Source organism: Vanessa atalanta, chromosome 28 (assembly GCF_905147765.1).
Source record: "Vanessa atalanta chromosome 28, ilVanAtal1.2, whole genome shotgun sequence".
Classification (NCBI taxonomy): Eukaryota; Metazoa; Arthropoda; class Insecta; order Lepidoptera; family Nymphalidae; genus Vanessa; species Vanessa atalanta.
This window is the reverse complement of record NC_061898.1, coordinates 4,104,796-4,131,292: the sequence shown is the minus strand read 5'-3', so window position 1 is coordinate 4,131,292 and position 26,497 is coordinate 4,104,796. Positions and strand designations below refer to the sequence as shown.

The 26,497-nt window shown below is 40.3% G+C and overlaps 1 protein-coding gene across 3 annotated transcripts; it reads right to left on the bottom strand.

Moving 5' to 3' along the window:
* Positions 1–1,516: 1,516 nt before the first annotated feature.
* Positions 1,517–26,433, bottom strand: LOC125074818 (putative U5 small nuclear ribonucleoprotein 200 kDa helicase). Of its 3 annotated transcripts, none has more exons than XM_047686250.1 (41): positions 26,267–26,433; positions 25,863–26,026; positions 25,122–25,320; positions 24,343–24,454; positions 23,078–23,205; positions 22,715–22,825; positions 22,342–22,473; positions 21,865–21,997; positions 20,466–20,596; positions 19,748–19,937; positions 19,274–19,407; positions 18,562–18,759; positions 18,259–18,403; positions 17,546–17,682; positions 16,687–16,793; positions 16,215–16,332; positions 15,575–15,672; positions 15,067–15,229; positions 14,353–14,530; positions 13,257–13,418; positions 12,817–12,952; positions 12,332–12,563; positions 11,429–11,606; positions 10,796–10,902; positions 10,021–10,245; positions 9,240–9,421; positions 8,968–9,148; positions 8,136–8,345; positions 7,598–7,698; positions 6,830–6,960; positions 6,549–6,688; positions 5,869–6,459; positions 5,603–5,763; positions 5,154–5,305; positions 4,534–4,666; positions 3,976–4,123; positions 3,350–3,526; positions 3,086–3,220; positions 2,420–2,527; positions 1,769–1,797; positions 1,517–1,701 (listed from the first exon to the last, which is right to left on the bottom strand). In XM_047686250.1, exons 1-41 carry the CDS (start codon positions 26,309–26,311, stop codon positions 1,536–1,538), a joined length of 6,408 nt encoding a protein of 2,135 aa, XP_047542206.1. In that variant the 5' UTR covers positions 26,312–26,433; the 3' UTR covers positions 1,517–1,535. The 3 variants fall into 3 exon arrangements, with proteins under 3 accessions (XP_047542206.1, XP_047542207.1, XP_047542205.1); XM_047686251.1 differs by having other exon boundaries at positions 1,517–1,797; positions 13,257–13,310; positions 13,398–13,418; XM_047686249.1 differs by having other exon boundaries at positions 1,517–1,797.
* Between the last annotated feature and the right edge of the window lie 64 nt (positions 26,434–26,497).

Genomic DNA, 26,497 nt, shown 5'->3' with positions numbered 1-26,497 from the left:
CGCAACACCACGCCGCCCAACAACGGACCACACCGATCTTTATAATTTCTGTGTCTCTTAGAATTAAAAAAAGTATTAATATAAATAATATAATAATTGGTTCTGAGGGCATTCTGTGTTACAACCTCAACACATGAAGTAGTCTAATTAAATTAGTATTAATATTTGTAAATTAAGTTTGTGAATTAAAATAAATTTACTTTTAAAGTACTTTCGGTTTTTTTTAAGTCCTTCGGTTGCGAACGACGTAATTAGGAAGTAAACAAATATCAAGAAAATAAACGAAGTTTAACAATACCTATAACGCAAAATTTAATTTAGATAATTGACAAAATTCGACATAAACAACATGTGCTTAGTTTGGCGTTCGTCCAAAGTGCAACATGGAGTTTATATCGAGAAGACACTTCACAAGTCACAATTTAATACGTGTGTCATTGTGTACGTAACTAATGTCGTATTGTATGTGCTTTATTTATTTAGAACATGGCGTCGAATTACGCATCTGGTGTTCCTACGTTTACCGCGATTATATTTGTCGTGTATTCCTGATTTACGTAAAAACATTTGTATGTTATATAGACTGTATACGAATACTACGATCTATGTATCGCCGTAAAATTGTAAATACCGTTTGATTATAATCTATCTGACTGTCGAATGATTGTGAACATTTATTCAACTCACAATAAAACAAACAATTTCGATAGTTCATAACATTTCGGTTAGGTTAGGTTAGAATTTTTATAATTTAACTGAAATTTACTTCGATAGATTATAAAATACCGTATAATAATACGTTAAATAGGCTACTTGACAATGCGAAAAATAAAGTAGGTATTCATTATTGTAATCAGTATAAATTATGAGCTTAAAAATGGTTATTTATCGACGAAAGTTGAAAATAATAATTAATTTATTCAAAAATCCATAAATAAAAATTTTTTTTTTAAAGTTTGTCACGCAACTGAAAAAAAATATTATAAAAAGAAAATCGCTTGAAGAACTCACATGTCTAGTTATTTGACATAACTTTTGTATTTTATATAAATTTCATATTGATTACGTTTCATTAAAAATAAATTCAAAACGTTGAAGTTAAAATAAATAATTTTCTAACCGGTCCTTATGTGTCTTTTTGGTTTTAAAGTGGTCCCATTAGCCACGTCTACCATTCAGAGCCGAAGGATCGGCCGAGTGGTTTATTTGGTTGAATGCTAAACGAACGTGTTCAGTAACAGAAACAAGTGCGTACGCGCATTTGGTTGTCGAATCAATGTAGTTTTAATTGAGAGCTTTTTGAAAAGCTTCAGTGCAATTATTCTGCAGCGAACTCGAACTTAACGACTCCTGATGCTAAGTTAAGTGATTCTAACACCTTTCTTGACTTACCCTTCAAACTAGAACACGACGTAGAGTATTCAATCGGTGGATGGTACCTTAATAACTGTCACGTGGTGTACAATGGAATAATATATTATCACAATTATTGTGGTCGTAGGAAATAAAACAGAAATGGTTATAGATCTATTTAATTAATTGCGATTTACAAAGTAATCAATCCGACTCGCTGGAGTCGGAGGCCGCGTCCTCGACGTCCACGTTGAACTTGTACTCCTGGTCGGCGCCCAGGTAGGCGTCCGACATGAAGTACAGCGTGTAGGTGTGCCGGCCCGCCGAGCCGCACACGAAGTCCAGCCGGACCTTGGCGGAGCGCCCGAGCGACACGCGCTTGATGGACAGCAGCGTGTTCGTCTTGGGGTCGCCGATCACCACCCACCAGCCCTCTTCGCGTTTCTGGGAATTGTTCACTTATTTTACTCGATTGCCACCGACCGCACGATGCGACACAGTCGGCGGACTCACCGCTATCCAGGCGATCTCCTATCAGTCAACCATTTTGCGGAGCAGATATTCACGCTCTCATACACATGGTTGAAGATATTTCAACAAAAATAATAAAAAAACGCAAAATTCACAAATATTAGAAAATAAAAAAAACAATCTTTACTAATACAATAAATACGAAATTTACTGTCTGTCTGTGTTGCTCTATTACTGTTAAACGACTCGACGGAATTTGATGAAGTTTGGTATGAAGCAACCAACACAAGGAAGGTCGTAGGATACTTTACGCCTCACACCTGACGACCAACCACTAAAACGCCAACGAAGCCACGGAACGAAGTGGGTATAACTAGTATTCTATAAAGTTATATAAATCTTTACATGTTCCTCTGAATGCCTCTGAACTCTTGTGATTGGGTCGGTACAATCGGGGTATGGGATAGGAGCATGCACGACACCCCTCATCCCCACCGCGGTCACCACCCCGGTTACTTAACACAGTAGTAGAGATAGGCAATACCTGACATGCTGCGCACCATGATAAATATATAACGGGGGGAGGTTAACTAACCTGAGGGAAGAACGGCGCGATGACCGGCCCCACGATCTCGTCCTCCCTCTCGAGCGACACTTCCACCACGATGGGCTTCCCGGCGCGCAGACGACGCTCGTTCTTTACCTATCACAATAACACACCGAATTAAACCATTATAAAATATATTGTATACTATTAAAATAAAAGATATTTGAATGTGATGACGATTTAAAAATTGAATGGTGACCACAGAAAAATGTATTTAAAAATAATGCACACACTATATCCGAATAAGGTGACTAATGTCACTCAGCTATTATTGAAACTCGGGGAAGAAGACAATTACCCAAAAAGCTATCCTTTAAGGAAATAATATTTAAGAACTTGTATGGAATATATTTTACTTAAGATTTATACAAGCACTTAACTTAGAACGAGTCCGTACTTTGTCAAAGTACATCGTAATTGACAGTTCTCTAGGAAAGTAGCGTTAGCAAAGAATTTCAATAAAATAATTATCCGACTCTCGCAAAGCTAAGAGTGTAATAAGATTTTAGTTGATTACGTATGTTTTATCAACTTGAAGAATTTTTTGCTATGATTAACTTTGATAATTTTACTGCCCTTTCTATTTTTTTAATGTAATAAAAATAATCTTGACATTATAAAACATTTTAGTATAAGAATCTAGTATGGAGTTACCTCGTAAGTCAGTTCGACGTTGGGGTACCGGTTGCAGAACCTCGCCACGTCCGCCATCTCGGTGGGCGACAGCTGCAGCAGCTTCGCTCGGGCGCCGTCCTCCAGCTCCATCACGTCGAACACCGTCTCGACACTCTGCAGCGCAAATACAGACGATCAGGTTCAGTTTTGTATCAATAGTTGTAGTAAGACAATCATTGACTTAAAATACTTGACAAGTTCAAACAAACACGTCGAATGAACTCCCGATCTCCAGCTCCTCACCTTGTCAGCACATCTCTGCACCAGCTCGGGCGTGAAGTGCGGCAACTGCCTCAAGTACGAGTCCTTGGCCCACATCGCCTGCGTGACCATCTGTGCGAGCTCCATGGCCGCCACGGCTGGAGACAGCCAGCCGCTGCTCGAGACTACGTCCACACACGCCTGGATCAATCTTATCGCCTGGAAATATACAACACAAATGTTACTATTACTTGAAAAAACATACATGTAATTATTTGTATGTCTGTTTGTTTATCGTTAAATTTTGGCAAGTTGGCAAACTGAAAAAAAATCATAGGGTATCTAACACCTGCTTTCCACGTCACTCGAGGACGAAGACGAGGGCGGAAACTAGTATCTCAAAAAATACTGTTTTTTAAGAAATGTCAGTTGGGACATTTATGGTTTATTATTTAATAAGGAGAAGGTTTTTACTGTATCGTATCTGTGTACGCGGTAGCAACCGCGCGATTTTCAGCGTCAACCCTTAAATTTTAAACTTATTTTTCATTAACACTGATAAATAAAATGTTCTACTCAACTTATTAATTGAGTTTACTATCAAGTAATTTTAGATTTTTATCGACGAGATCACTAAGAGACGCTACGGGTTCACAAGTGTCGCTGACCTTGGTGAGTACGATGGCCGTGTCGGCTTGTAACTCGGCCGGCAGCTGCATGCGCGACAGGTGTGCTTGCAACAGGACATGCGCCTTGACATGCGGCTCGTTGTACTTCACCGTACCGCCGGACGGCGTCGCCGGTTTGTGCGGTACCCTGCGGACGTACAAAATATGAATATTAAGTGAATTCACAATTCAAACACTTTGACAGGATTCATTGGTTTAGTGGTTAGTGTGGCCTAAGATCCCGAGGCCCTGAGTTCAAACCCCAGGTCGGGGTGAGAGTAAAATTATTGGATTTTCTATAGAAAAAGTTTTAGTAACAAACCAGAGTCTGGAAGTTAGAAGTGTGTCCAGTCCCACGCCTCGGTTAGCACGTAAAGCCGTTGGTCCAGCGTCTGAACTCTTACCGGCGTCGGATTTGTCGTCTCATCGGATTATGAGGAGGAATAGAGAGTACACCTGTGTCTGTGCAACACAATGTCCTGCGCAGTTGGCTGCTCTGAATTGGGTCGGGATAACATCATCATGAATCTTAACTCGATAGGAACGCGTTATACTCACTTCGCCGCCAACGCTTTTATGATATTTTCCTCACGATGCCTGATACAGAGGTCGGAGTACTCAGCCGCTGATGATATTATCTCCAGCAGACCACGGATCTTAGTCTTCGACGTTAATGACAGACTAAAGAGCTCTGAAAAAATCAAACGATAAATTAAAGAACATTCAAATTTAAGTCTGTTTGTTTGTCTGAGAAAACACACTAATATGAAATGTTTATAAATTATTATTATAGTACTTTTTTTGCCCTCCAAGGGACTGGGGAGTGTCAACAAAAGTTTCAAACTTCGGGCCGCTAAAGAGAAATTATTCACAGAAAACCTCTCCAACACTACTTGCCCGAACTGGGGTTTGAAACCCCTCGAGATCCAGCCTTATGACCCCATCAGCAGATTAACGAAGCCATTTTAGTTTTGAACTTTACACGAGCACAATAAGGGTGTCTATACAACTGTGAGATTTAATATTCCGGCTTTTCTCTACTATTATATACATGTAAACCTCTGGAATCTCTCTGTTTATTGATGAAAGCCGCATTGAAATCCGTTGCGTAGTTTAAAAGATCTTACCATACAGACACAAGCGACTTTGTTTCATACTATATAGGGATAATACCGTACCGATCGTTGTATAGTTGATGTAGTAGTACGAAGCTATCATCCCGAGGTTCAAAGGCTGCACGTCCATCTCGTCTTCGATCGCGATACACTTCGACTGCTCCAAGTCTGACAGTGTTGTCTCCACCAGTTCCGAGAGGTGATCCGACAAGTGCCTATAGAATTATATATATTAACAGGTGCATGGATGCTTGATACTGAATTAAGAATAGGTAGGCCGCCTTGCAAGTGGGCCAGCTGATGGTAAGTGGTCACCACTGGCTCTGTAAGAAACTATAAAGACGTTATGTCCCTTGTTCCTGCAGTTACACTGGCTCACTCATCATTCAGACCGGAAGACGACCATACTAAGCATTGTTGCTAGGTTTAAATATGTGATGACTGAGTGCTGTCTAATTATACTGCTTAATTAGAATGATAAAATAAAAAAAAATCCGTTAACAGCGTCTTACCTGTGTGTAACACCCTGTAGATTATAATAATTCGGATTCTGCGTGAGTCGCCGGTAGAGGAAGGTCCACGTCAGGTAGTCTACGGCGTCCTGTTTGTTCTCGATCGTCTTTGTGACGATTTCTGCGTTCATGTGATCGTGCAGTCTGTGGTCGAGGTGACTCTGGGGACGAGATTTAATTCAATGTTAGTAATTGACTACTCCCCCCCCAACTCCTCGCAAGTAGAGGCAGGCCAACGAGGCAGTGACGTATAAACAGAAGAGCACCTCGAGCGGCAGGCAGTCGTTGAGCAGCTTGGTGAAGAAGGTCTTGTGGTGCGCGGCGCACATGAGCACGGCCACCGAGTGCTCGTCGTCCAGCGGGCGGCAGGCGCGGCCCAGCATCTGCAGCACCGTGGTGACGGGGTACTGCTCGTAGCTGTGCAGCTTGCCGTCGTACACGTGCGTGTCGGCCACGATGACGGTGTGGCAGTGCGCGGCGAAGGCGAAGGCCAGCTCGGCCGCCACCACGCACAGCTGCGCCGCGCCCGACTCCAGCAGCTGCTGCGCCGCCCGCCGGTCCGCCGCGCACACGCCCTCGTGCAGGTAGGCCACGCCCGCCGCCAGCGTCTCGCGCAGCATCTTGTCCTGCAGCTTGCGCAGGAAGGGCTGCAGCAGGTCGGGCCGCGCCCGCAGGAAGCGCCCCGGGCAGCCGTGCGCCGCCGCCAGCGCCAGCAGGTCGGCCGCCAGCAGGCGCGCGTGGCGCCGCGACGGCACGAACACCACGCACGGCTTGCTGCCCGCGTGCCGCACGACGGCGTTGTAGATGGGCTTCGTCATGGCGGCGAGCCGCGACGCCGCGTGCGAAATGTTGAAGCCCTGCAGGAGGGGGGGCGGACTCGTGACGCAATGGTTTCCTTTCGATTGACACTTCGACTCGAAGATTAGATAGGGGATAGAGTTCTGACCTGGACGTGCAGCTCGAGGGGCAGGGGTCGCACGCTGGGGTGGAAGTTGAAGGCGCAGTTGGCGTTGCAGCCGAGCCACTGCCACACGTCGCGGGCATCCGCCAGCGGCAGCGACAGCGCCACGATACGGATCGGACGACCTGTGGACGAGAACGACAATCAGTTCAGGTAAATAAATAGTTATTAATAATTTTAACACCGAATATGGCAATAACATTAGGATAATTTAATATAAGTCGTCCCCCCCCTTCAACAAAAGTAAGCTAAGCAGTGGCACAAACCGGTCTGCGAGGCGATGTATCTCATGCGGGAGCAGGCCACCTCCAGCACGGGCCCCTCCTCTCCGCCCAGCAGCTGCAGCGCGTCCACGATCAGCAGCGACACACTTTGCACACTCTTGCGGACCTTCCATCTGGAATAAATAGACTTTTATTTATAACCACATACTCGTCAACAACGGCGTCACACGCGTTTTAGGGGGTTGGTCGTCGAATTTTAAGCATAAAAAATTCTATATCCTTACTTTGGTTTCAAGGCAAATTCATAGCAAATTTCATCAAAATCGGTTCAGTAGTTACTTTTACATTATATTATATTAGTATAGATTGTATACGCTTCCCGTGCAAACTACACACACGGACGGACAATCTAACCAACATATCTTTAATTAATTTGGGTCATTACTACTACTCATTTAAAAAAAAAACAAAAGTTCATGACACGGAACACATATACATTACATATATCATGCCTCCTCTCCCTTCGAAGAGAAGGTATGGAGCATATTCCACCACGCTGCTCCAATGCGGGTTGTGGAATACACATGTGGCAGAATTTCGTTGAAATTAGACACATTCATCACAATGTTTTCCTTCACCGCCGAGCACGAGATGAATTATAAACACAAATTAAGCACATGAAAATTCAGTGGTGCCTGCCTGGGTTTGAACCCGAAATCATCGGTTAAGATGCACGCTTTCTAACCACTGGGCCAAACACATGTAGTATTATAGAATAAAGCTGGTCATAACAAATAGAGATGAACTCACCGTCTGGACAACACGTCCCATTTATCAGCAGTCGTTATAATAATCTGCCCCTTGTTGAGGAGCTTGTGGTCAGTAGCCGTCTCGCCAGTTAGTTGCACCACCTGGAAAAAATAATTTTCATTTATTATAAATCTGCTTACATTACACTATTATAGTTTGATGTCCACTTTACTCGGTGGTAGGGCTTTGTGCAAGGCCGTCTGCGTAGGTACCATCCACTCATCAGATATTCTATGACCAAACTCAGTATTGTTGTTTATCAATTTAAATCGTGAGTTTGACAGTGTAACTAGAGACAAAGGATATACCATCTTAACTCCCAAAGTTGGTAGCACATTGGTGGTGGAGGGAATTGTTAATATTTCTTGCATATTTCTTGCAAAGGGAAGGGCGAAGTTGCATGACGTCACGATTTCTGACAGTTCACTGTACCGTTAGCCGCGTAAAAGAGTTTCGTTCAAATAATGAATGTTCATAACAATTTCTCCCCTGCTTCACTACAACAACAGTATGTGTGGAAGCCAGCGGAGCGCCTCACCTTAAGGTTGAACCTGGTGCCGAACTTGTGGTACCAGTCGGCGAACACGATGTCGGCCAGCGCGTCCTTGGGCAGCAGATACACGGCGCGGCCCGCTGCGTTGGTGGTGAGCAGCCGCAGCAGCGCCAGCTCCGCGATCACCGACTTGCCGGAGCCCGACGGAGCGCCAACGAACACGTTGTCGTCCGAGTTATACACTGCGTTGAAAACCTGCGAGGACACAGGAAGAATATATATATATAGCGCGACTCGGTATGAAAATTATAGAGGTTAAGTGTTTTAAAAAGATATCCTTCTAAAGTAACCGTCATGAGAAGCTAAAAATTTTGTAAACAAGTGTTCACGAGTTCACAACATTTGGACCAACAAAAAAAATGAATTTGTTTAAGATTTAATAAATTATTAAGTAACAAATATTAATTAACATATATTATTTAAGAATAATTATTCGTCAGATTCATAAGTAAAATTAACAAGAACAACCAGATCCGCGATATATGCAAAGCAATGAAACAAACTCGTACGCATTCGAAACTCGAATGACGCGTTTCTTTCAAAATGGCGTCCCGATAGTTTACAATCCCTGCGACGGACGCGTTCCGGTACCAAAAAACACAAACGATAGCGCTTTGCGTCGTTAAAATATGATCCGACTAAATTAAATAGGTTGTTACTTTCATATAACCCGTCTATATTTCATGTCGATTGAATATGGTCAATTTATTATTATCTCGCAGTATAAAATGTTTACTTAGTAAAAGATGTTTGTTTACATAATTTATAGCTTCTCGTGACGGGTACTTTAGTGGGAAACAATCTTTATTATTATTACCTGTGTCTGCACAGGATTGAACTGCGGGAATGTATCCGCATACAGCTCTTCGTATTTAGCGTTCCTCAGCGCTGATATCGGTAACGGTTGCAGGTCCAGTAGTTCTGTCGGTGGTAGGTTCTTCTCTGGCAAGATGAGGTGGCGGAAGGATACCGGCAGCTGAGTCTCAGCTGCTATCCATCTGGATAACATAAAATTTTAAAAATAGTATTTGAGATGAGGGTTTTTGTTAATTTAAATTATTATTTTAAGCAAATGACCATTGTTCTCACCTATCAGAGACCACTCTTAGGAAATACTGAGGCGGGAGGGGCTCGAACACTGGAACGAACAGCTTGACGTGGTGCTCGTCACGACAGTACTTCTGCTTCAGCAGGAAGTACTCGTGGTGCAAGATCACCTCTGAGTCCACATCCTCGACCAGGATCCAGAATGCTTCCGACTGCCCATGTATCTGTTTTAAGAGAAAGAAGAATCGATTATAGTAATTTTTCACTGATGAGAATATGTCTCCTCTTTAAGAAGTCGTCCTGACTTTAACCACGGCGGAGTCTCAAGAAAGACCAGCCTGCACTACACTAAAAAAATTCAATGAGAAAAACCCAATATATTTTTATCGGCCAGACATGGGATTTGAACCCGGGACCTCAGGATCTTGTCACTTGAGCAACGAGACAGAACACGCTTTAGATTTATTTCTATACCGAAACATGATGATTCAAAAGTGCTTTTATGAGCCAACTTTAATAAAGAAGAATTTGTAATTTTTTTCTTAAACCTCGCGACGACCGAGTGCAAGCAAAGCCGCTGGTGACAACTAGTTTTAAATCAATTAAATACATAATTTTACCGATTAATATATATTAAGAGGAATATCAAACGCTTCTCACGTCAAGTCAAAATTTAAAGCAGGTACAACTATTTAGGGTATGTACTTATACTGTTGGAAGGTCTTAGTATATAATATTATATACTAAGACCTTCTCCGCCAAGCGCTGCGTCGTCTGTTATAAGTTTTATGTATATTGGTACAGTAGCCTATTCAGTTAATACCTTCTCGTCCCACTGGAAGTCCGGTGTAATCGTGAGCTCGACTCTAAGCGTCGAACGCGTGACTGGCTGGATGTGTGTGCTCAGCTCGAGCTTCGGGAACTGGTGCACATATTTGTGTATCATCTTGCCAAGTTTCGGTGCCCTCACAAGCTCACCGATTTCATTTGGACCAAGTTCGTATAACTTTTCCCAGGGGAAATTTTTCTTTTCAAGTTTCTTAATAACCTGTGGGTATTAGTAAGTACATTGAAATTAGTTATTCGTACAAGAACACCTACAAACTTGAAATTTGGCAGGTAGGTTCCTTATAGGGTGTAGACATCCGCTAAGTAAGTATTTTACGAAACTCCACCCGGGTAAAACAGGGGTTGAAAATTCACGCGGCTAAAGCTGCAGGTCCAGCTAGTTAAATATAAAGTAAATGTCTTCCTGTTGAGCTAAGGCCCTCCCTTTTAAGGAGAAGGTTGAGAGCTTACTCCACTATGCTGCTCCACTGCGGGTACACATGTGGCACAATTTCATTGAAACTTATACACTTGCAGGTTTCCTCACTATGTTTTCCTTCTACTGCCGAGCTTGAGATGAATTACATAAATTAAAAACATGAACATTCAGCGGTGCCTGTGGGTGGCAAACATTCTAACCACTAAGCCATCTCGGCTCCAATTGGCCTTGTCTACATTATGAACCAGTACCACAACTTTGCGTTAAAGTTGGTCAAACTTTTATCACTCGCTTAAATACTGTCTCGCCCCATATAAACTATAAAACTAACCTCTTCCGGCATCTTTCTGAACTGTCGCAGCGGCGACATAGACTGCCACATCCGGCGGTCTACCATTTTACACAGGGCTAATGTTTTGTCCACCAGCTGAGCCCAACCTGGAATAAAACACACATATAAATTACATTTTCATACAATATAAGATAACGAACAGAACAGCGCGTCCGCCATTCCGACAACCTCCTATGAAAAGGTATGTTCGTGCAGAAGTCTTATACGATGTTCAGCTTTCTTAAACGAGCGAGCGGATGGGCAAATGGCTATTGATGGTAAGTGGTCACTACTGGCCTATAAATTGGCACCGTACAAATAAGCCATCGCCAATGCGTCACCAACCTTGGAAACACAAATGTTATGTCCCTTGTGCCTGTAGGTACACTGACTCATTCACCCTTCAAACCGAAACACAACAATACTGAGTGCTGCTGTTTGGTGTTATAATATCTGATGAAAGGGTGGTATAGGTACCAACCTATCCAGATCGGCTTGAACCAATGCTAGTAAACTTCTTTGAAGTATTTTCTGGTCTTATTGTTTTTAAGTCTCAATAGTTATAGTCACAGATACATACAATACAGAAGCGTTCGCTTGAATAAAGTAATCTCTCTAAGATGTGTCGGGTACCTCTGTGCAGCACAATTTCGTAGAGCGCCCGCAGGAGCCTGGCGGCGGACTGCGTCACGTACACCATGTCCGCCATCAGCGCGAACCCTTCCAGCTTCAGCTGCGATATGTAAGCTTGCAGCAGCACGTTTATCTTGGCCGACGGCTCCTCGATGCTCTCCTTGATCGGGATCGGGACCTGGTGAGATACAACCAAGTTTTATAATGAAGCATTATTTTAATTTAATTTAGTTTAATTTGATTTTAGTCACATAAATATCAATTTGAGTAAAATTTAATCTTGACAAAAATTTAATTCCCAGGTGAACCTTTTAAACTTTATAGAAAAGAATATTACTGGACAATCGGTAGAAAGATGACAATTAACCATGAATTTCTGTTTGTGATATTCCACCAATTCGCATTTAAGGTGCGCGGTGTGATAAGTCCTTCTTAAGAGGAGATAAAGGGGATCTTTGCCCAATAGTATTATTCAAAGACTTTAAATTTTAACAACTATACTAATATTATAAATCCGAAAGTAACTCTGTCTGTCTGTTGCTCTTTCACGGCCAAACCATTTTAATTTGTTATGAAAATTATTGTTAAAAATTGCATCAATCTCATGTAGGTTTTTCCTTGAAAACCTTTTATATTATATATATAAATAAATATTGAATATATGTAAATGACCAAATTGACAAAAAAAAACGACCCGCTGAGTTTCTATCGCCGGTTCTCCTCGGGTCAAGGTATTTTCTTTTCAGAACCGGTGGTTACTATCAATAAGTAAGTGTAATATGTCTATATTGAATAAAGAATTTGAGTTTGAGTTTAACCTTGCCATTTCAAGTTAATCATTTGATTTTCAACACACTATTTGTGATTAAAATTCACTGATTCCGTTGTTTATACAAATCTTACCCTCTCCATGAGTTTGTGAAGTTCCAGCTTCTCCTCGTCCCTCACAGCGATATGCTTGAACTCGGCGGAGAGCGAGAACACCCGGAACAGCTCGATCTCGGCCAGCGTCGGCTTCAGCAGCTGGTTGTAGCTCTGCATCGTTTCGTAAGTGCAATAGAAGTGTGACGCAATCCGACCGAGTTCGGTGGCTTGGAAGTGGCCGGATTTCCGTTCATATTTCACGAGACCCGCTCTGAAAAATTAATACAAATATGTACCGTCAAGATATAAAATGTTAAGTGCAATTTTTCCTCTGTTGATCAAACCAAATCTTTACCAGATTTTACCAATAAAAATCTAAACAAGACTAAAAAATAAAATGTTCGAAACATTCAAATTGGCCCAGTGGTTAGAACGCGTACATCTTAACCTATGATTGCGGGTTCAAACCCAGATAAGCACCACTGCATATGCAGAGTATAGTTAACAATATTAAATATACTAACTTATCGAGTAAGCAAGCAGCAGTATGGATTAAGTCAGCTCGGTGGAGCTCCAACAACGAATCCTCTTGCAACTTCTCAGGGGATATACCGTAGAGAGCAGGCTGTCGCAGCATCCTTATGTAGAGGTATGTGTACCCTGGAAATTTGATGTTAAAACGTTTAGTGAAAAATTTCATTGTACATTAAATGATGGTACTTAACGATCATCGATTTTATGTGGCAAATAAATTTGACTCCAAATTGACATAAGATTAAAATATGTATGTGGTAGTCCACAAATGGGCCACCTGATGGAATGCAGTCACTGATTTCCATAGATATCGGTCCGTAACAAATATTAATCATTCCTTCTTCCACTAAACGAGACATCAACCCTGGGAACTAAGACGTTAGGACCATCACACTATAGAATATATAACGTCCGTCAGTGCGACACCCACCGAGCCAGGTGACGGCGTCGCGCACGCTCTGCACCGAGCCGAGCACGATCTCCGCGTTGAGCGCGTCCGGCAGCTTGCTGACGAGCTGCGACTCGATGGGCAGCTGCTGGTTCAGCAGCGACAGGTAGTACTGCAGCTCCGAGTGGTTCGTGATCAGGATACCTGGGAGATTGCGTCGAAAGATTAAAAAAAAGACCTGCATTTTAAATAGTACAATACTTTATCACTTAAATTTTCAACCTTATACGGAATTTTATATTTTTTAAAATTTAATTGGAACCAAACAGGAAGTTTACCACAAACAATAGAGAATTTTCTAAAACAGTTTATAAGTGTCTAGAATATATGATAAGCGGGATGTACCTACACAGGCGGGCTAGCACAAAAGTCCTACCACCTAAATCGAAATAATTTACTGGATTTACACTTTTACAAGCAATTTTGAATCGTCATTTAACAAACTATACTAAGTGAAACCACCACCGATTCGGAATGCAGATTCTACCGAGAAGAACCGGTAAGTAACTCAGTAGTTACTTTTTTTCGAAATTTAAAAATCAAGGTCATGTTACTTAAATACAATTACATATGTTGCATCCTGCCTGGAAGTCAACATGCTATAATATGTCTATTATGCTAGAACTAATTTTGATGAAATTTAGTGTGGTTTAGTAGCTTACACTCCAAGAAAGGTTTCCACTAGGCTTTGAATATATATATATATATGTCTAAATACTGTCAAAGCTGAAAATGTGACGAAAAAAGTAGTGGCCAACGTTTGGCTGCTAAGTACACGCACACTAGTAAAGTAGTATGATGTTCGGCGAGTGTGAAGCGTAGCTGTCACGCACACCAAGATAATAAAGTTGGCTCGTTTGTTTTATTTATTTAGTGGTCCTGTCTTTCTAGACATAGATATAGATATTTTCAATAACCTCTCGAGAACCGCCACCGCCACCGCCAACATATAACCAATCGAGGTAACTAAGATGTTATATCTCCTGGCCGCCAGACAGTAATTAAATGGACTCACTTATCCCTCAAAGAGAAGAATACTGAGCCTCGGTAGTGGTGAATGGTAACAATGCGAGCTCACCCTCCCCCTTGGTGTCGTACTGCGGCCGGCCGGCGCGCCCCAACATCTGCAGCACGTCGAGCGCGCCCAGCTCGCTCCAGCGGCCCTTCTCGGGGCTGTACACCTGCGTGCCCTTCACGATCACGGTGTGCGCCGGCAGGTTCACCCCCCACGCCAGCGTCGCCGTCGACACCAGCACCTGTGGACGATATTGCAGACGTAAAGAACAACAAATGTATTGAAATTTAATGCATAGATTGGAACGTTATTTCTCGTCCATGAAGTGATTTTGACGTATGGCAAAGTGTTTTATCAGCTAGTGTAACGAACTATTGTAGTCCTATCCGAGATAACTCTTCATCCTAACCCATTCCTTTGCTCATACTCTTCAAGTATACTCTCCCATGTAGATAGTCTTTTCACGACTAAGAGCCCCCCCCCAGTAACAACCCGCTTTGCGTTCATTAGACTTTGAATTTGACTAGAAAAATGTTTATCCGACCCGTAAAGATCGCGTCCCCTCTAACTTGCTTAATCATGTTTGGTTTTCTGTTTGTATAATATATGGTAAATGATAATAACATCCGCTCATAGAGCCTGGCGCTAGACTCTACTATTTTTGTTCCCCCCGAACCTCTTAATGTTAACAATTACGAGTTTTGTTTGTGGTGCGTTTACGGTATCCGAGGGAAGACCCAACTTAACTCTTATTGGTAGTATATATGTACACATTACCTGTATGTGTCTGTCAGCGAACAGATCCTCAACGAGTGTCCTGTCAACGCGGCTCATACCAGCGTGATGGATCGCGAATCCGTACGGCAACAGCTCCCGGAGCTCTGGATTCTTGACCTGTTCCGCTTCAGTCCTGAGGACTTCCACGCTGGCTGAACCTTCCCTGTGAAACAAATGTTATATTACTGTCAAATTTTTCATGTTTTCAATATGGAAACATTACATCTGCACAAACAAACATCATAAGGTTTTTAATTTTAATGTTTATATATATATATATTATTTTTTGTTCAAACAATGTTAATTCTGAAATGGTATTACCATCAAATGAGATGATAAGTTTATCTTATTGATATTTGCTACGTATACTTGTGGCATTAATGGCGAGGCCGTTATGGCCAAAAGCTTTGACTTAAAATAGGCCAACTGTCGTAAATGGATGCCTCCTCTGAGGCCGAACCCCGCACAGGATTTTACATAATTGGAGTATGAAATAGGTCTTTCTTACCTAAGGAACTGACCGAGGGTGTCCTTCTCCAAGCACATGTCTCGTATCGCTCGCGCCGTCTTGCCGGTCTCCTTGCGTGAGTGTACGAATACTAGAATCTGTATAAAAAAAACTATTATTAAATGGGTAATTTTCGCCGCCTAAATTGCACGCCTCTTTTATTTATCCTGGATCGACGTTGTATCTATTTATTTTCTCTGTGTGGTGTACAATAAAGTAAAAAGTTAAGTAAAGTAATATTACTATGAAGAATATAATTTTTTTATTGAGTAAATAATTCATCGTTTATTGGCCATCTTCTGCAGATAATCCAACAATACCTAGATCCGCACCACCTAGATGTCCGCGAAAATCGACAACAACGCGATTTTAAGACTGCCTCGCACGACCACTCTGTGGAACCAGCTTTCGCCGGCGGTTTTTCCGAATCGATACGACTTGGGAACCTTCAAGAAAAGAGCGTACTCCTTCCTTAAAGGCCGTCAACGCATCTACAAGCCTCACGGTGTTGCAGGTGTCCATGGGTGGTGGTAGTCATTTTCCATGAGATGAGTTTAATAATTAAAATATTTCTACACATCTAAAATAGCTCCCCTCTTCCGAGCCGCGGACGGGAAACTATCTTAGTAATAAACTGTACCTGATTCCTTCCAGCGTGTTCCATTGCCTTCTCGTAGACGATATCGTTCATAACTTGGAACCTTTTCAAGGCTTTCTTCTCTGTCACACCGATGTACTGTTGTTCCAGGGCAACCGGTCTGCAATGTAAGTAGACGATAAGTACAAATCACAAAATTACAACGAAAACAGAAAAAACAGCGAGGAAACTGCCTATGTTTAAGTTAAATTCATTTAAGAAAGAGAACTACTGAACTTTACGCCTGTATCTTTTTTTTTAATATTCCGATAACAGTTTCGTCGGCGTTCAAAACGCAATATTTTCTCAAATTCATAGTGACTAACTGAATACCATAGACTCGACCTCGAACCTCGACCAATGATGTCGCATCAATTTGCTGTCAAATGATTTTCATTTGGCTTTTCTCCTCTTATGGTTGGAATAGAGTATATGTATGTATGTATGTCTATCAGTGAAACGTGTTCCAACATACCTGAATGAGTTATCAAAGTAAAACAGGCCTTTCTCCGGTTTGACCCTCAAGAAGGCCGCAACGTCCGTGTAGTTCGGCAACGTAGCCGACAGACCCACGAGACGGACCTGCGGGCAGATATTACTTCATTATTACCAATTAAAAATAAATTGCAAATAGCTTTTATTTCTACTAAAATCAATTTTAATTCAAGTACTTATTCTAGGTTATAATAATGTTAAATATATACTATGTATTAGCGTTTATATGTATAAATAAATATCAATGTATGTTCGTAGCAGTCGCCTCTTCGGCGTTGTCCTTCCCTAAACCATTATTACCGATTGAAGAATTGTCTCGTTGAAGTGGCTATATATAAAAACATAGGGAGTCTGGTAGTTGAAAGTGTACACACTCCCGTGCCTCGGACAGCACGTAAAGTTGTTGGTTCTGTGCTTGCTGCTTCGTGCAATCTCTAACGGAGTGCAGCAGTGATTATTAACAGTTTTTTTTTTTTTTTTGTATCATTTATTGTACTAAGACTAATAAGATAATTGTTACTACTAACAAAACGGACCTATACTCTGAAATAAATGATTTATTATTATTATTATTATCAAACGCCGGTCGTTTTTACTTATTTCCGGTCCTATCGTATTACGAGAGTGAGGGAATAGAGAGTACACCTGTGTTTGTGAACACATTTGTGCCCTATCATATGTTCGAGACCAACCAAGGCCTGCGTAGTTGGTTGGTGTCCTTGAGATTGGCCGCCGTAGATGAAATCGATCGACGACCACATAATTACGAATTACTTAATTATACATCAAAAACACCAATCAGCAATGAACATGAGACATTTATAAATAAAAGCGTGCACCTCCTCCTGCGTGTGCTCGACGGTGCGCAGCGTGCGCGCCACGAGCGCCTCCAGCACGGGCCCGCGCTCGTCGTGCAGCAGGTGCACCTCGTCGATGATGATCAGCCGCACCAGGTTCGTGAACGAGCGCTCGCCGCCTGCGGGGCGTTCGTTTTTGCCATTTATTTCATTTCAACCACATACGAAATTTCAAGAACCGAGATGGCCCAGTGGTTAGAACGCGTGCATCTTAACCGATGATTTCGGGTTCAAACCCAGGCAGGCACCACTGAATTTTCATGTGCTTAATTTTGTGTTTATAATTCATCTCGTGCTCGGCGGTGAAGAGAACATCGTGAGGAAACCTGCATGTGACTAATTTCAACGAAATTCGGCCACATGTGTATTCCACCAACCCGCATTGGAGCAGCGTGGTGGAATATGCCTTCACTCAAAAAACCTTCACCTCAAAGGGAGAGGAGGCCTTTAGCCCAGCAGTGGGAAATTTACAGGCTGCTAATGCTAAAATACGAAATTTCATATTATTATATCTAAAAGAAATAACGGTTAATATGTCAAACTGACACTTTCTGGTTGTGATTTCATTTCTAATTTGAAATATATTTTTGTGTAGCGAATGTCCGACCAGTTTTAAAACCATATAGACACAACAAGTCGCTTTACATTATACATAACGCCATTCTATCGCTTAATAAAACAACGATAGGACTCACCCTTCCTCGTCACGATGTCCCACTTCTCCGGGGTGCACACGATGAGCTGGGTGGCGTCTATCTGCTCCCTCGTCAGCTGGTGGTCGCCGGTCAACTCGGAGACCTTCATGTTGTAAGCTGCGAGACGTTTGCTGAAGTTGCCCACCTGAAAAATAATCCATTCCTAAATTGAACGTACTCGAGTGAAGAATAAATGCCAATCGTTCTTTACAATAAAAGGCGATAAATATATAGTTTAAATCTTAGTGTTACTTTTATGAAGAAGTTATCGCGAATAGTACAAGCGGCCGAAGCGATCGTTACCATCTCCTGCACGAGCGAGCGCATGGGCGCGACGTAGATGACCTTGAAGTCGTTGGCGTTGACGCTGCCGTCGTCGTTGACGTGCTTGCCCACCTCGCGCAGCACGCACAGCAGCGCCACGTTGGTCTTGCCGGCGCCCGTGGGCGCGCACACCAGCAGGTTCTCGTCCGACTCCAGCGCCGCCGACGAGATGCGGCTCTGGCGAACGCAAGCACTGTGTTAGCGGCGTCTGTCGGATCGCAGTGGAATTAACATGCTCCGAGAATATTCCTCCTAAGGGAACAGACTTTGTCCCGGACTGGTCCAAGAGAAGTGTCCGTTGGTGTATCTTTTTAATAGTTTTGATTGAGATTATTTTTCATGTGCCCCCATGATTTATATGCCATACGGAATCACAGTCAAAGTATCTTCATTACTAGTGACTATGTACAATTTTAATTGAACCCATAATCTTGTTACATATTGTTGGCTGTTGCCCAAGGAGTCTGTAACTTTAACTGTACATCAAACTCTGGGTCGTACAATTAAAAAGAAAATATAATTATAACTTTCATAAATACTCATTAAGTCATGTGGGATTCTATAAGAAATTACATCTCACTCGTGAAATATGAACCGCCAACTTATAGTTTTGGATAGTCTTTTGGGAATGATCCATTAGTCAGGGGGACATTTTCATCATCACTAGTATAGATAAAATAGATACGATTACCTGTATCCTATTCAACGTCTTGAAGCCTTCGAACGCTGGCTGAACGTACTTCGGCAACTTTTCTATCGGCATGAGGGTCTCGTTCTCTTCGAACGGTTTTGGCTTCAGAGCCGGCACGTGGACTTCTTCGTAGCCTTAAATAATAAAATATACATATAAAAATCTTTGGATTCGATATTATCAATATATCAAAATATTTAATGAATACTTTATTTTTAATTTACGTATGCCTGACAAGCAGACTGCTGGATAGCCACTTTGGCAAAGACCCGACGTCTTATCATACTGAATAACAAATGAAGTATTCCTAACACCAACTGAAAATATACATACTATAAAACTATTAGTCCAGCATTTGCCTACTTTTTCAGACTCGACATTAGTGTACATTTTTTTTTACTGTCTATATTACATAAGCATGTTCCGCTATTAATAAATAATTTACTTTCTGGCACGTGTTGAAACTTAACTCACCTTTCCTCTGCTTCCTGAATGATCCAGGTGGCAGCTGACAGCGCTTGTTTGCCATCAGATGTGAACCGGCTGCGAACACCAGCTCCTCGAGCTGCAGCACCTTCCTGTTGCCTCCGACGGTACCGCCACTGCTGGTGGGCTCGGTGCCGGTCTTGTGACGCTTTCGCGGCTGCTCCGATTGTTCGGCCGTCTGTAAAACATATACATTGTTCTATAGTCGCTTCGTTTTACGGAAATTAAACATAAGATATAACAAGAAAAAAAAAACATCCTTTAATAAAAATGTTTTCCTTAAACAACATGAGATATAAATAAATAACCAAATGAAAATTCAGTGACGCTCGCTTGGCTTCACTTTAAGCACGTAATACCTAACTTTTCAAATACTGATTAGTATTTTATAAGTTATACGGGAACATATGAACACACATATATACGTAGCGGCTGATATTATTAACCCTTTTTATCGAAGTTTTATATCTTTATATCTGTATGAGATTAACATATTTCAACACAGTTTAACCGATAGCGAAATAGCTGCCATCTATACTTTCACGATGAAAACTATTTATTGTAATTCGTCACTAGATGGCGTCATAGATCAGCTTATATACCTTCCAATCGATCGCCCTGACAATTTAAGCACGGAAAATATTTAATTGCAGCGCCGGTTATATAAAAACTAATTATATATAAGTGTTTTATATATAGTGCCCACCTCATCGTCTCCCTTCCCCGTATCCAACTGCGCCAGTATCTTCTGCAAGTGCGGCTGCTTCGACATCTCCTCTCTGATCGCCGCTCGCTCGCTCTCCGACTGAGACGAAGCTAGCTTCGTGCAATACAGGACTGAAAGAGATAGGTATATAAATGTGAGAAATCGTGGCGCCTTTTTTGAAATCGAGTATATATATAGACCACGAGCGCCATCTGGTTCTTTTATACCGAACTAAGTTTTCTAACAAAATTAGCGTCATCTACGCTGTTTATTTTGGGTATTTTTATGGGTACTTAAACATTAAAATAACGATTTATATCAATTAAAAATTACTGTTTTGGATAGTTAAATAACGTAATAAAAAGCAGGCCCCTTAGTTTTATCTGAATAAGGATTTGAAGCTATTTCGAGAACAATTTCCGTTGAAAAAAGAAAGTTTGTATAAATATGAATGGAAGGTAACTTTACAACAAAACATATCTGAATCGTTAATTTTTCAACGCACAGTCGCTCTTTTACCAAAAACTATATTTACAATGAGGTTAGTATCCAGAAATATATATAATTTTAATTTTTTTTTTCTAAACATTATTGTAAACTACAATAAGGATATATATTTTTTTAAGTATCCTCAATTACTGTTCTCGATCCGAGCTTAAATCCAAGAATCTCTATTTAAGCAACTTTCGTTCAGATAATTTTAGATCATTGATTTGACTTCATGTTTTTTCTGTTACTAATAAATTCAATTATTTTACGATGAAGTAATACTGAATGAAATTGATTAAATTTTTTTTAAATTGTATTTTATGCCCTAAGATATTCGCTCCTAAACTAAAATTATACCGATCACATTACTAATTTAAACGAAAAACTTTTAAATTGAAAACATATTACTCCATACTAAAACATATCGATGATAAAAAAAATTGTGGAGTTTCCATAGAGATTATAAAAATTATTATATTGGGTACGTAAAAACATGAAATTTTAATAATTTCTGACATAACCAAAGTACCAGCAACCTTTGAAACTGAATGACTGGACTGTTACACTGGCTCACTCAACCTTTAAGCCAGAACACAACGATACTGCTCGGCATTAGGTTATATGATGAGTGGATGGTACCTACCCTGGGCTTGTACAAGGCTCTACCACCAAGCAAAATTATGAAAACAAATATTTATTTAATTTAAGAATAAGAGTTACAATTTAATTTTATGAGGATGCTTTTGGGTCAAATCTACATTTAATTTAAATTGGTTAAATTGGACAGCCGATTAAATCTCGTTACAATAATTAACAAACAAAATCTAATATTACCAATTTTTCTTCCTTACTTTGACAATTTGCGAGACACTCACACCGTTACTGTACGTCTATATGAAAATCTACTTACCAGTGTATCTGTATTTGTTTAATATCTTCACGAGATCGAAGCAGTCGTACCCGAGGAGCAACACTAGTCTATTCTCCAAGTCCCGGTCGTCGGCTGCTTCCGCTAGAGCGCGCAATACCTCTGACGATTTGGCCTGGTGAATAAAATACAAAAAATTTACAAATATTTTTTGAAACCTTATTCGGAGTTCAGGCTCATATCTGAGTACCATTTGGGAACTACATTAGTAACGCAGAATGAATTATGAAACTATTTTCTTTCAACAATAAATTAAAAAATATGATGATTAAAAGTGTGTACGCATGTGTCTTTGCGTCTGTGTGTGTACGCATGTGTCGGTGCGTCTCTGCGTGTACGTATGTGTCGGTGCGTACTGTGTGTGTACGCATGAGTCCGCATGTGTCGGTGCGGACTGTGTGTGTACGCTTGTGTCGGTGCGTACGTGCGTGCGTGCCAGTGAGCGTGCGGGTCACCAACCTGCGACAGCATGGCGTCGGGGAAGTGGCGCGACAGGCGGCGCTGCAGCCAGTAGGCGTCGATGTCGAGCGCGTGCAGCGTCTGCGCCTCGCGCCGCCGCTGCGACTGCGTCTGCGCGCCCTCCTCTGACAGCTGCCGACATTGTATTATGTAGTATTCATAAAAAAATATATATATATATCAACATCATTTCTGATGGTAACATTTTGAAATTGATATTTGGGCTTTTGTTAATGATTTAAAGAGAGCTTTCTAAATAATCAAAATAACTTCAAGTCTCTCATGAGAGCAATTTAACTTGACTTAAACACAAACTCAACTGAAGTCGAGTTTAAAGTTAGCTCGGTGAAGGATTTAGCAACAAAGTACTCACTTTTGCGTGGATTGCGTTCTTTTTCCCCTCCCCATCGCTGTCATCACCCGAGCTCTCCTTACCCTCCTCGTTTTCTGACACATCACCGTCTTCCTTCTCTTCATCGTGTACCTGTAGTCCAAATTAAAAATAAATACAACATATATATCAATTACTTAACAAAGTTTTTCAAAAATCAATGTAAGTTGAAGAAATTTCTATTCAATTTCAAAAGGTATCTTCTGAAGTCAACTTTATCGACATATGTAAAAAAAATTTTTACTAACATGCAAATAACTCAATCAAATAATAATGATTATAAAATAAGATTTTACAAACAAATTCACATAAAAGAAATATATTAACTCTAGTATGTCGGCTCACCTCTCCATAAGCATCCTCATCATCTTCCTCCGACGACTCCTCAAATTGAACGTTGATGCCGTACGTCTCGTCAATTTCAGAATTGCCCTCCGTCGCTGAGCTTATAGTGAAGTCTGTGATCTTTTTACCTGTTAAAAGATACAATAGTATTATGAAAATTCATGCATCCATGTATACTCTATTCCAACCACAAGAGGAGCAATGCCAAATAACGAAAAAAAAAAAAAAAAATTTTGACAGCAAATCGACGCGATATCATTGGTCGAGAGCTTGATTAATCTACGATATTCACTATGGATTTGCGAAAAAACGTTACGTTTCGAACGTCGAACAAACTGTTATCGGAATTTTTGAAGTAAAATTAAAGCGGAAATAAGTAGTTAAGTGTAGTAGTGTTGTATTATAAATAAAGATATATACATAATAATCATAAACTCTCAGTGGTGCACAATATAGCTGAGTTATTAGCAAAACGCATGAAATACGTCAATGTAAGGTTTGTTTATCTTTGTTTCTACTTCCATTGAAATAGGCTATAGATCATCTTGAATATTATAAAGTACATTTCAATGGTAGGAGAAGTAAATATAAACAAAACTAAGATTTACATATTCCATGTGGTTTTCACCTTAGATAAAATAGCTATAATAGCTCTGATATATTATGAACTACATACATTCCTTGATGAATTTATCTTTAGATATACTACACAAAACATGATTGACACATGGGATGTGTAAATCCAACATTTGTTTATTCTTACTGTTCCTGCCATTGAAATATACAATATGAATGAAGGTGCTTGTATATAACCGCTAATAATATTATAAATGAGAAAGTAACTCTGACCGTTACCTCTTCACGCTTAAACCACTGAACTGATTTAGATGAAATTTGGTATATTGATAGTTTTGATTTCCGAGGAAGAACATAAAGACATAAATCCTTTTACTTCACTCCTCGATTAGATAAAACGTTGATTAAGCTTCCTTGGAGGGCAAGCTTACTTCACAACAAATTTCATCTTCAATTAAGTTCAGTTAGCCGTGTAAATGTAACACGAAAACTACAGACATAGTTACTTTCACAGTTATAATATTAGTATAGATTCATAATTATTGATTGGATTAGTATACTACTTTATAAAAATCGGAACCAAAGGTTGTACAGTGTTATTAGGATTATAAAAAGAAAAAAGAAATTCAACACATATTAAAAAAATATATCTGAGAGAAACCAGAATTAATTGCAGTAAAAAAACTTACCCAAATTAACCAAAAGTGCGAATCTCTCGTCTGGTATGGGTCCGAGTAACATCTCGACCTCCTTCTTCCTCTCTGGGTCTTTGAGTTTATCATTTTTAAGAACTACTAATACCTAAAAAGAAGTGTCGCATTATTATTTGTTGATTTCATTGATAGGAATCATTATTCAAATAGTTATTTAATAAAAGTGCTAAGTTTATTGCCAATTTTCCTCAATACAACAGTCTACATTCTGAACAGCTTATATGTTTTAAATAAATCAGTTTAGTATAGACCACTCTTTAATTTATTCTATCTAGGAAAGTCAATTACCTTATCACAGAGTCACAGAGTTATTGTTATATTGTACAATGACTATTCAAAAGTAATAGAAGAGCCTACTTGAATAAATTATATTTTTATTGAATAATTACTAATGTATAGTAATAGACTTCACTTGGAGGTAGGGCTCTGTGCAAGCCCGTCCGGGTAGGTACCACCCACTCATCAGATATTCAAATGCCAAATAACAGTACTCTATATTGTTGTGTTCCGGTTAGAAGGGTGAGTGAGCCAGTGTAATCACAGGCACAAGGGACATAACATCTTAGTTCCCATGGTTGGTGGCGCATAGGTGATGTAAGGAATGGTTAATATTTCTTACAGCGCCTTTGTCTATGGGCGGTGGTGACCACTTATCATCAGGTGGCCCATATGCATCCAACCAATGCCATAAAAAAAAAAAAATTTACCCATATAAAGTCAGGATGGCTAGTCTAAAAATAAAATCTCAAACTCACTTCATCACAAGCTCCACATAATATATCTCTCGGCTGATCTCCTAGTGCGCTCTGCATAAAAGCTAGCAATAACTCGTAAGCATGTCTTGTGTGTTGTGCTCTGGGACGGTATAGCACTCCTGCTGGTGTATCGTCTGCCCAGGCTACTCTGGATTTTGATTTAGACAACTCATATGATGCTTCGTCTCTTTTTTGTCGTCTGTGAAACAAAAAATAATTGTGTTACATAGATGATGACTTTATAAGCTTATAACGAAAGGAACCTAGAACTTCTGACTCAGAGAAATTGACCCAACGTCACTTGTCACATATTCTACTACCAAACAGCATTATTAAATATTGTTATGTTCCGGTTTGAATGGTGAGTGTGCCGGTGTAACTAACGGCGTAAGGAAATAACATCTGAGTTCCCAAGGTCGGTGGTGCATTGGCGATGTAAGAAATGTTTACTATTACAAAGAGGGCCATTGTCAATGGATGTAGTGACTACTTACTATCAAGGGGCCCATTTACATATCCACTTACCTATATCATAATAAAAGAAAAAAACAAAACACATAATGTTGTTGTAATATGTACTATCTCTTGCATCAGTGTTTATAAGCATTTTTTATGACCACCGTTGCAGCTGCTGATAACAACTAATTCCTTATATAGTCATATTGGTTAGTAACTCCTAATATACACAATTAAACATAATTCAAGAACGACACAAATAATATTAATGCAAATTAAACTCACTTTGCCTTCCTCTCTTCAGCTTTTTCTGGTTTAGTCCTTTGAGCTCGGTCGCCCATACGGGTTCCTGTGAGTTTGCCAGAAAGCGACAACACTTCTCCAGTCGCTTCATCGCGACCGCGTCGTTCTATTAGTCTTACATCAGCTTGTAATACGAGATTGGAGTTCTGTGGAACATCAGATTAAGGGAAATATTTTATAGTTTTTTATGAAATGTTTATACGAAAGATCGAACCAAAAGGGACAACAAAAATATCAAAACTTGTAATTAGTTCAAATAGCTATTTGTAGTTTATGTGTATCACAACTCTGGACTATTGAGGGGTTAACACTATTTAATATTATTAAAACGTGATTTAAACATCATATTGCACAATAACAAGAAACTAGAATAACAAATAACTTACAGCTTTATATTCATATTGCAGCTGTCTGGCCGCCGCATCCGCCATGGCGAAATCTTATATTTATATTTGAAAATCACAATTACCGTTTCTCAATTAAATTTTCCTCAAACGCAATTATAATAAAACGTTATACTTATAAATATTAACACAACGTAAACGAGGTTATACCGCTAACGCCATATTTATATAAATGTCAAAAATTATTTAACGTAAATATCAGTGTTGCAAGTT

What these genes read in the sequence shown, in the direction of transcription:
- LOC125074818 (XM_047686249.1), bottom strand. Translation starts at nt 26,311, where the DNA reads ATGGCGGATGCGGCGGCCAGACAGCTGCAATATGAATATAAAGCT. An exon ending in TCGCTGACAGACACATACAG is followed by an intron (nt 14,531 to 15,066) that starts GTAATGTGTACA and finishes TATCGTCCACAG; the next exon opens with GTGCTGGTGTCGACGGCGAC. An exon ending in CTACAGGGTGTTACACACAG is followed by an intron (nt 5,306 to 5,602) that starts GTAAGACGCTGT and finishes ATAATTCTATAG; the next exon opens with GCACTTGTCGGATCACCTCT.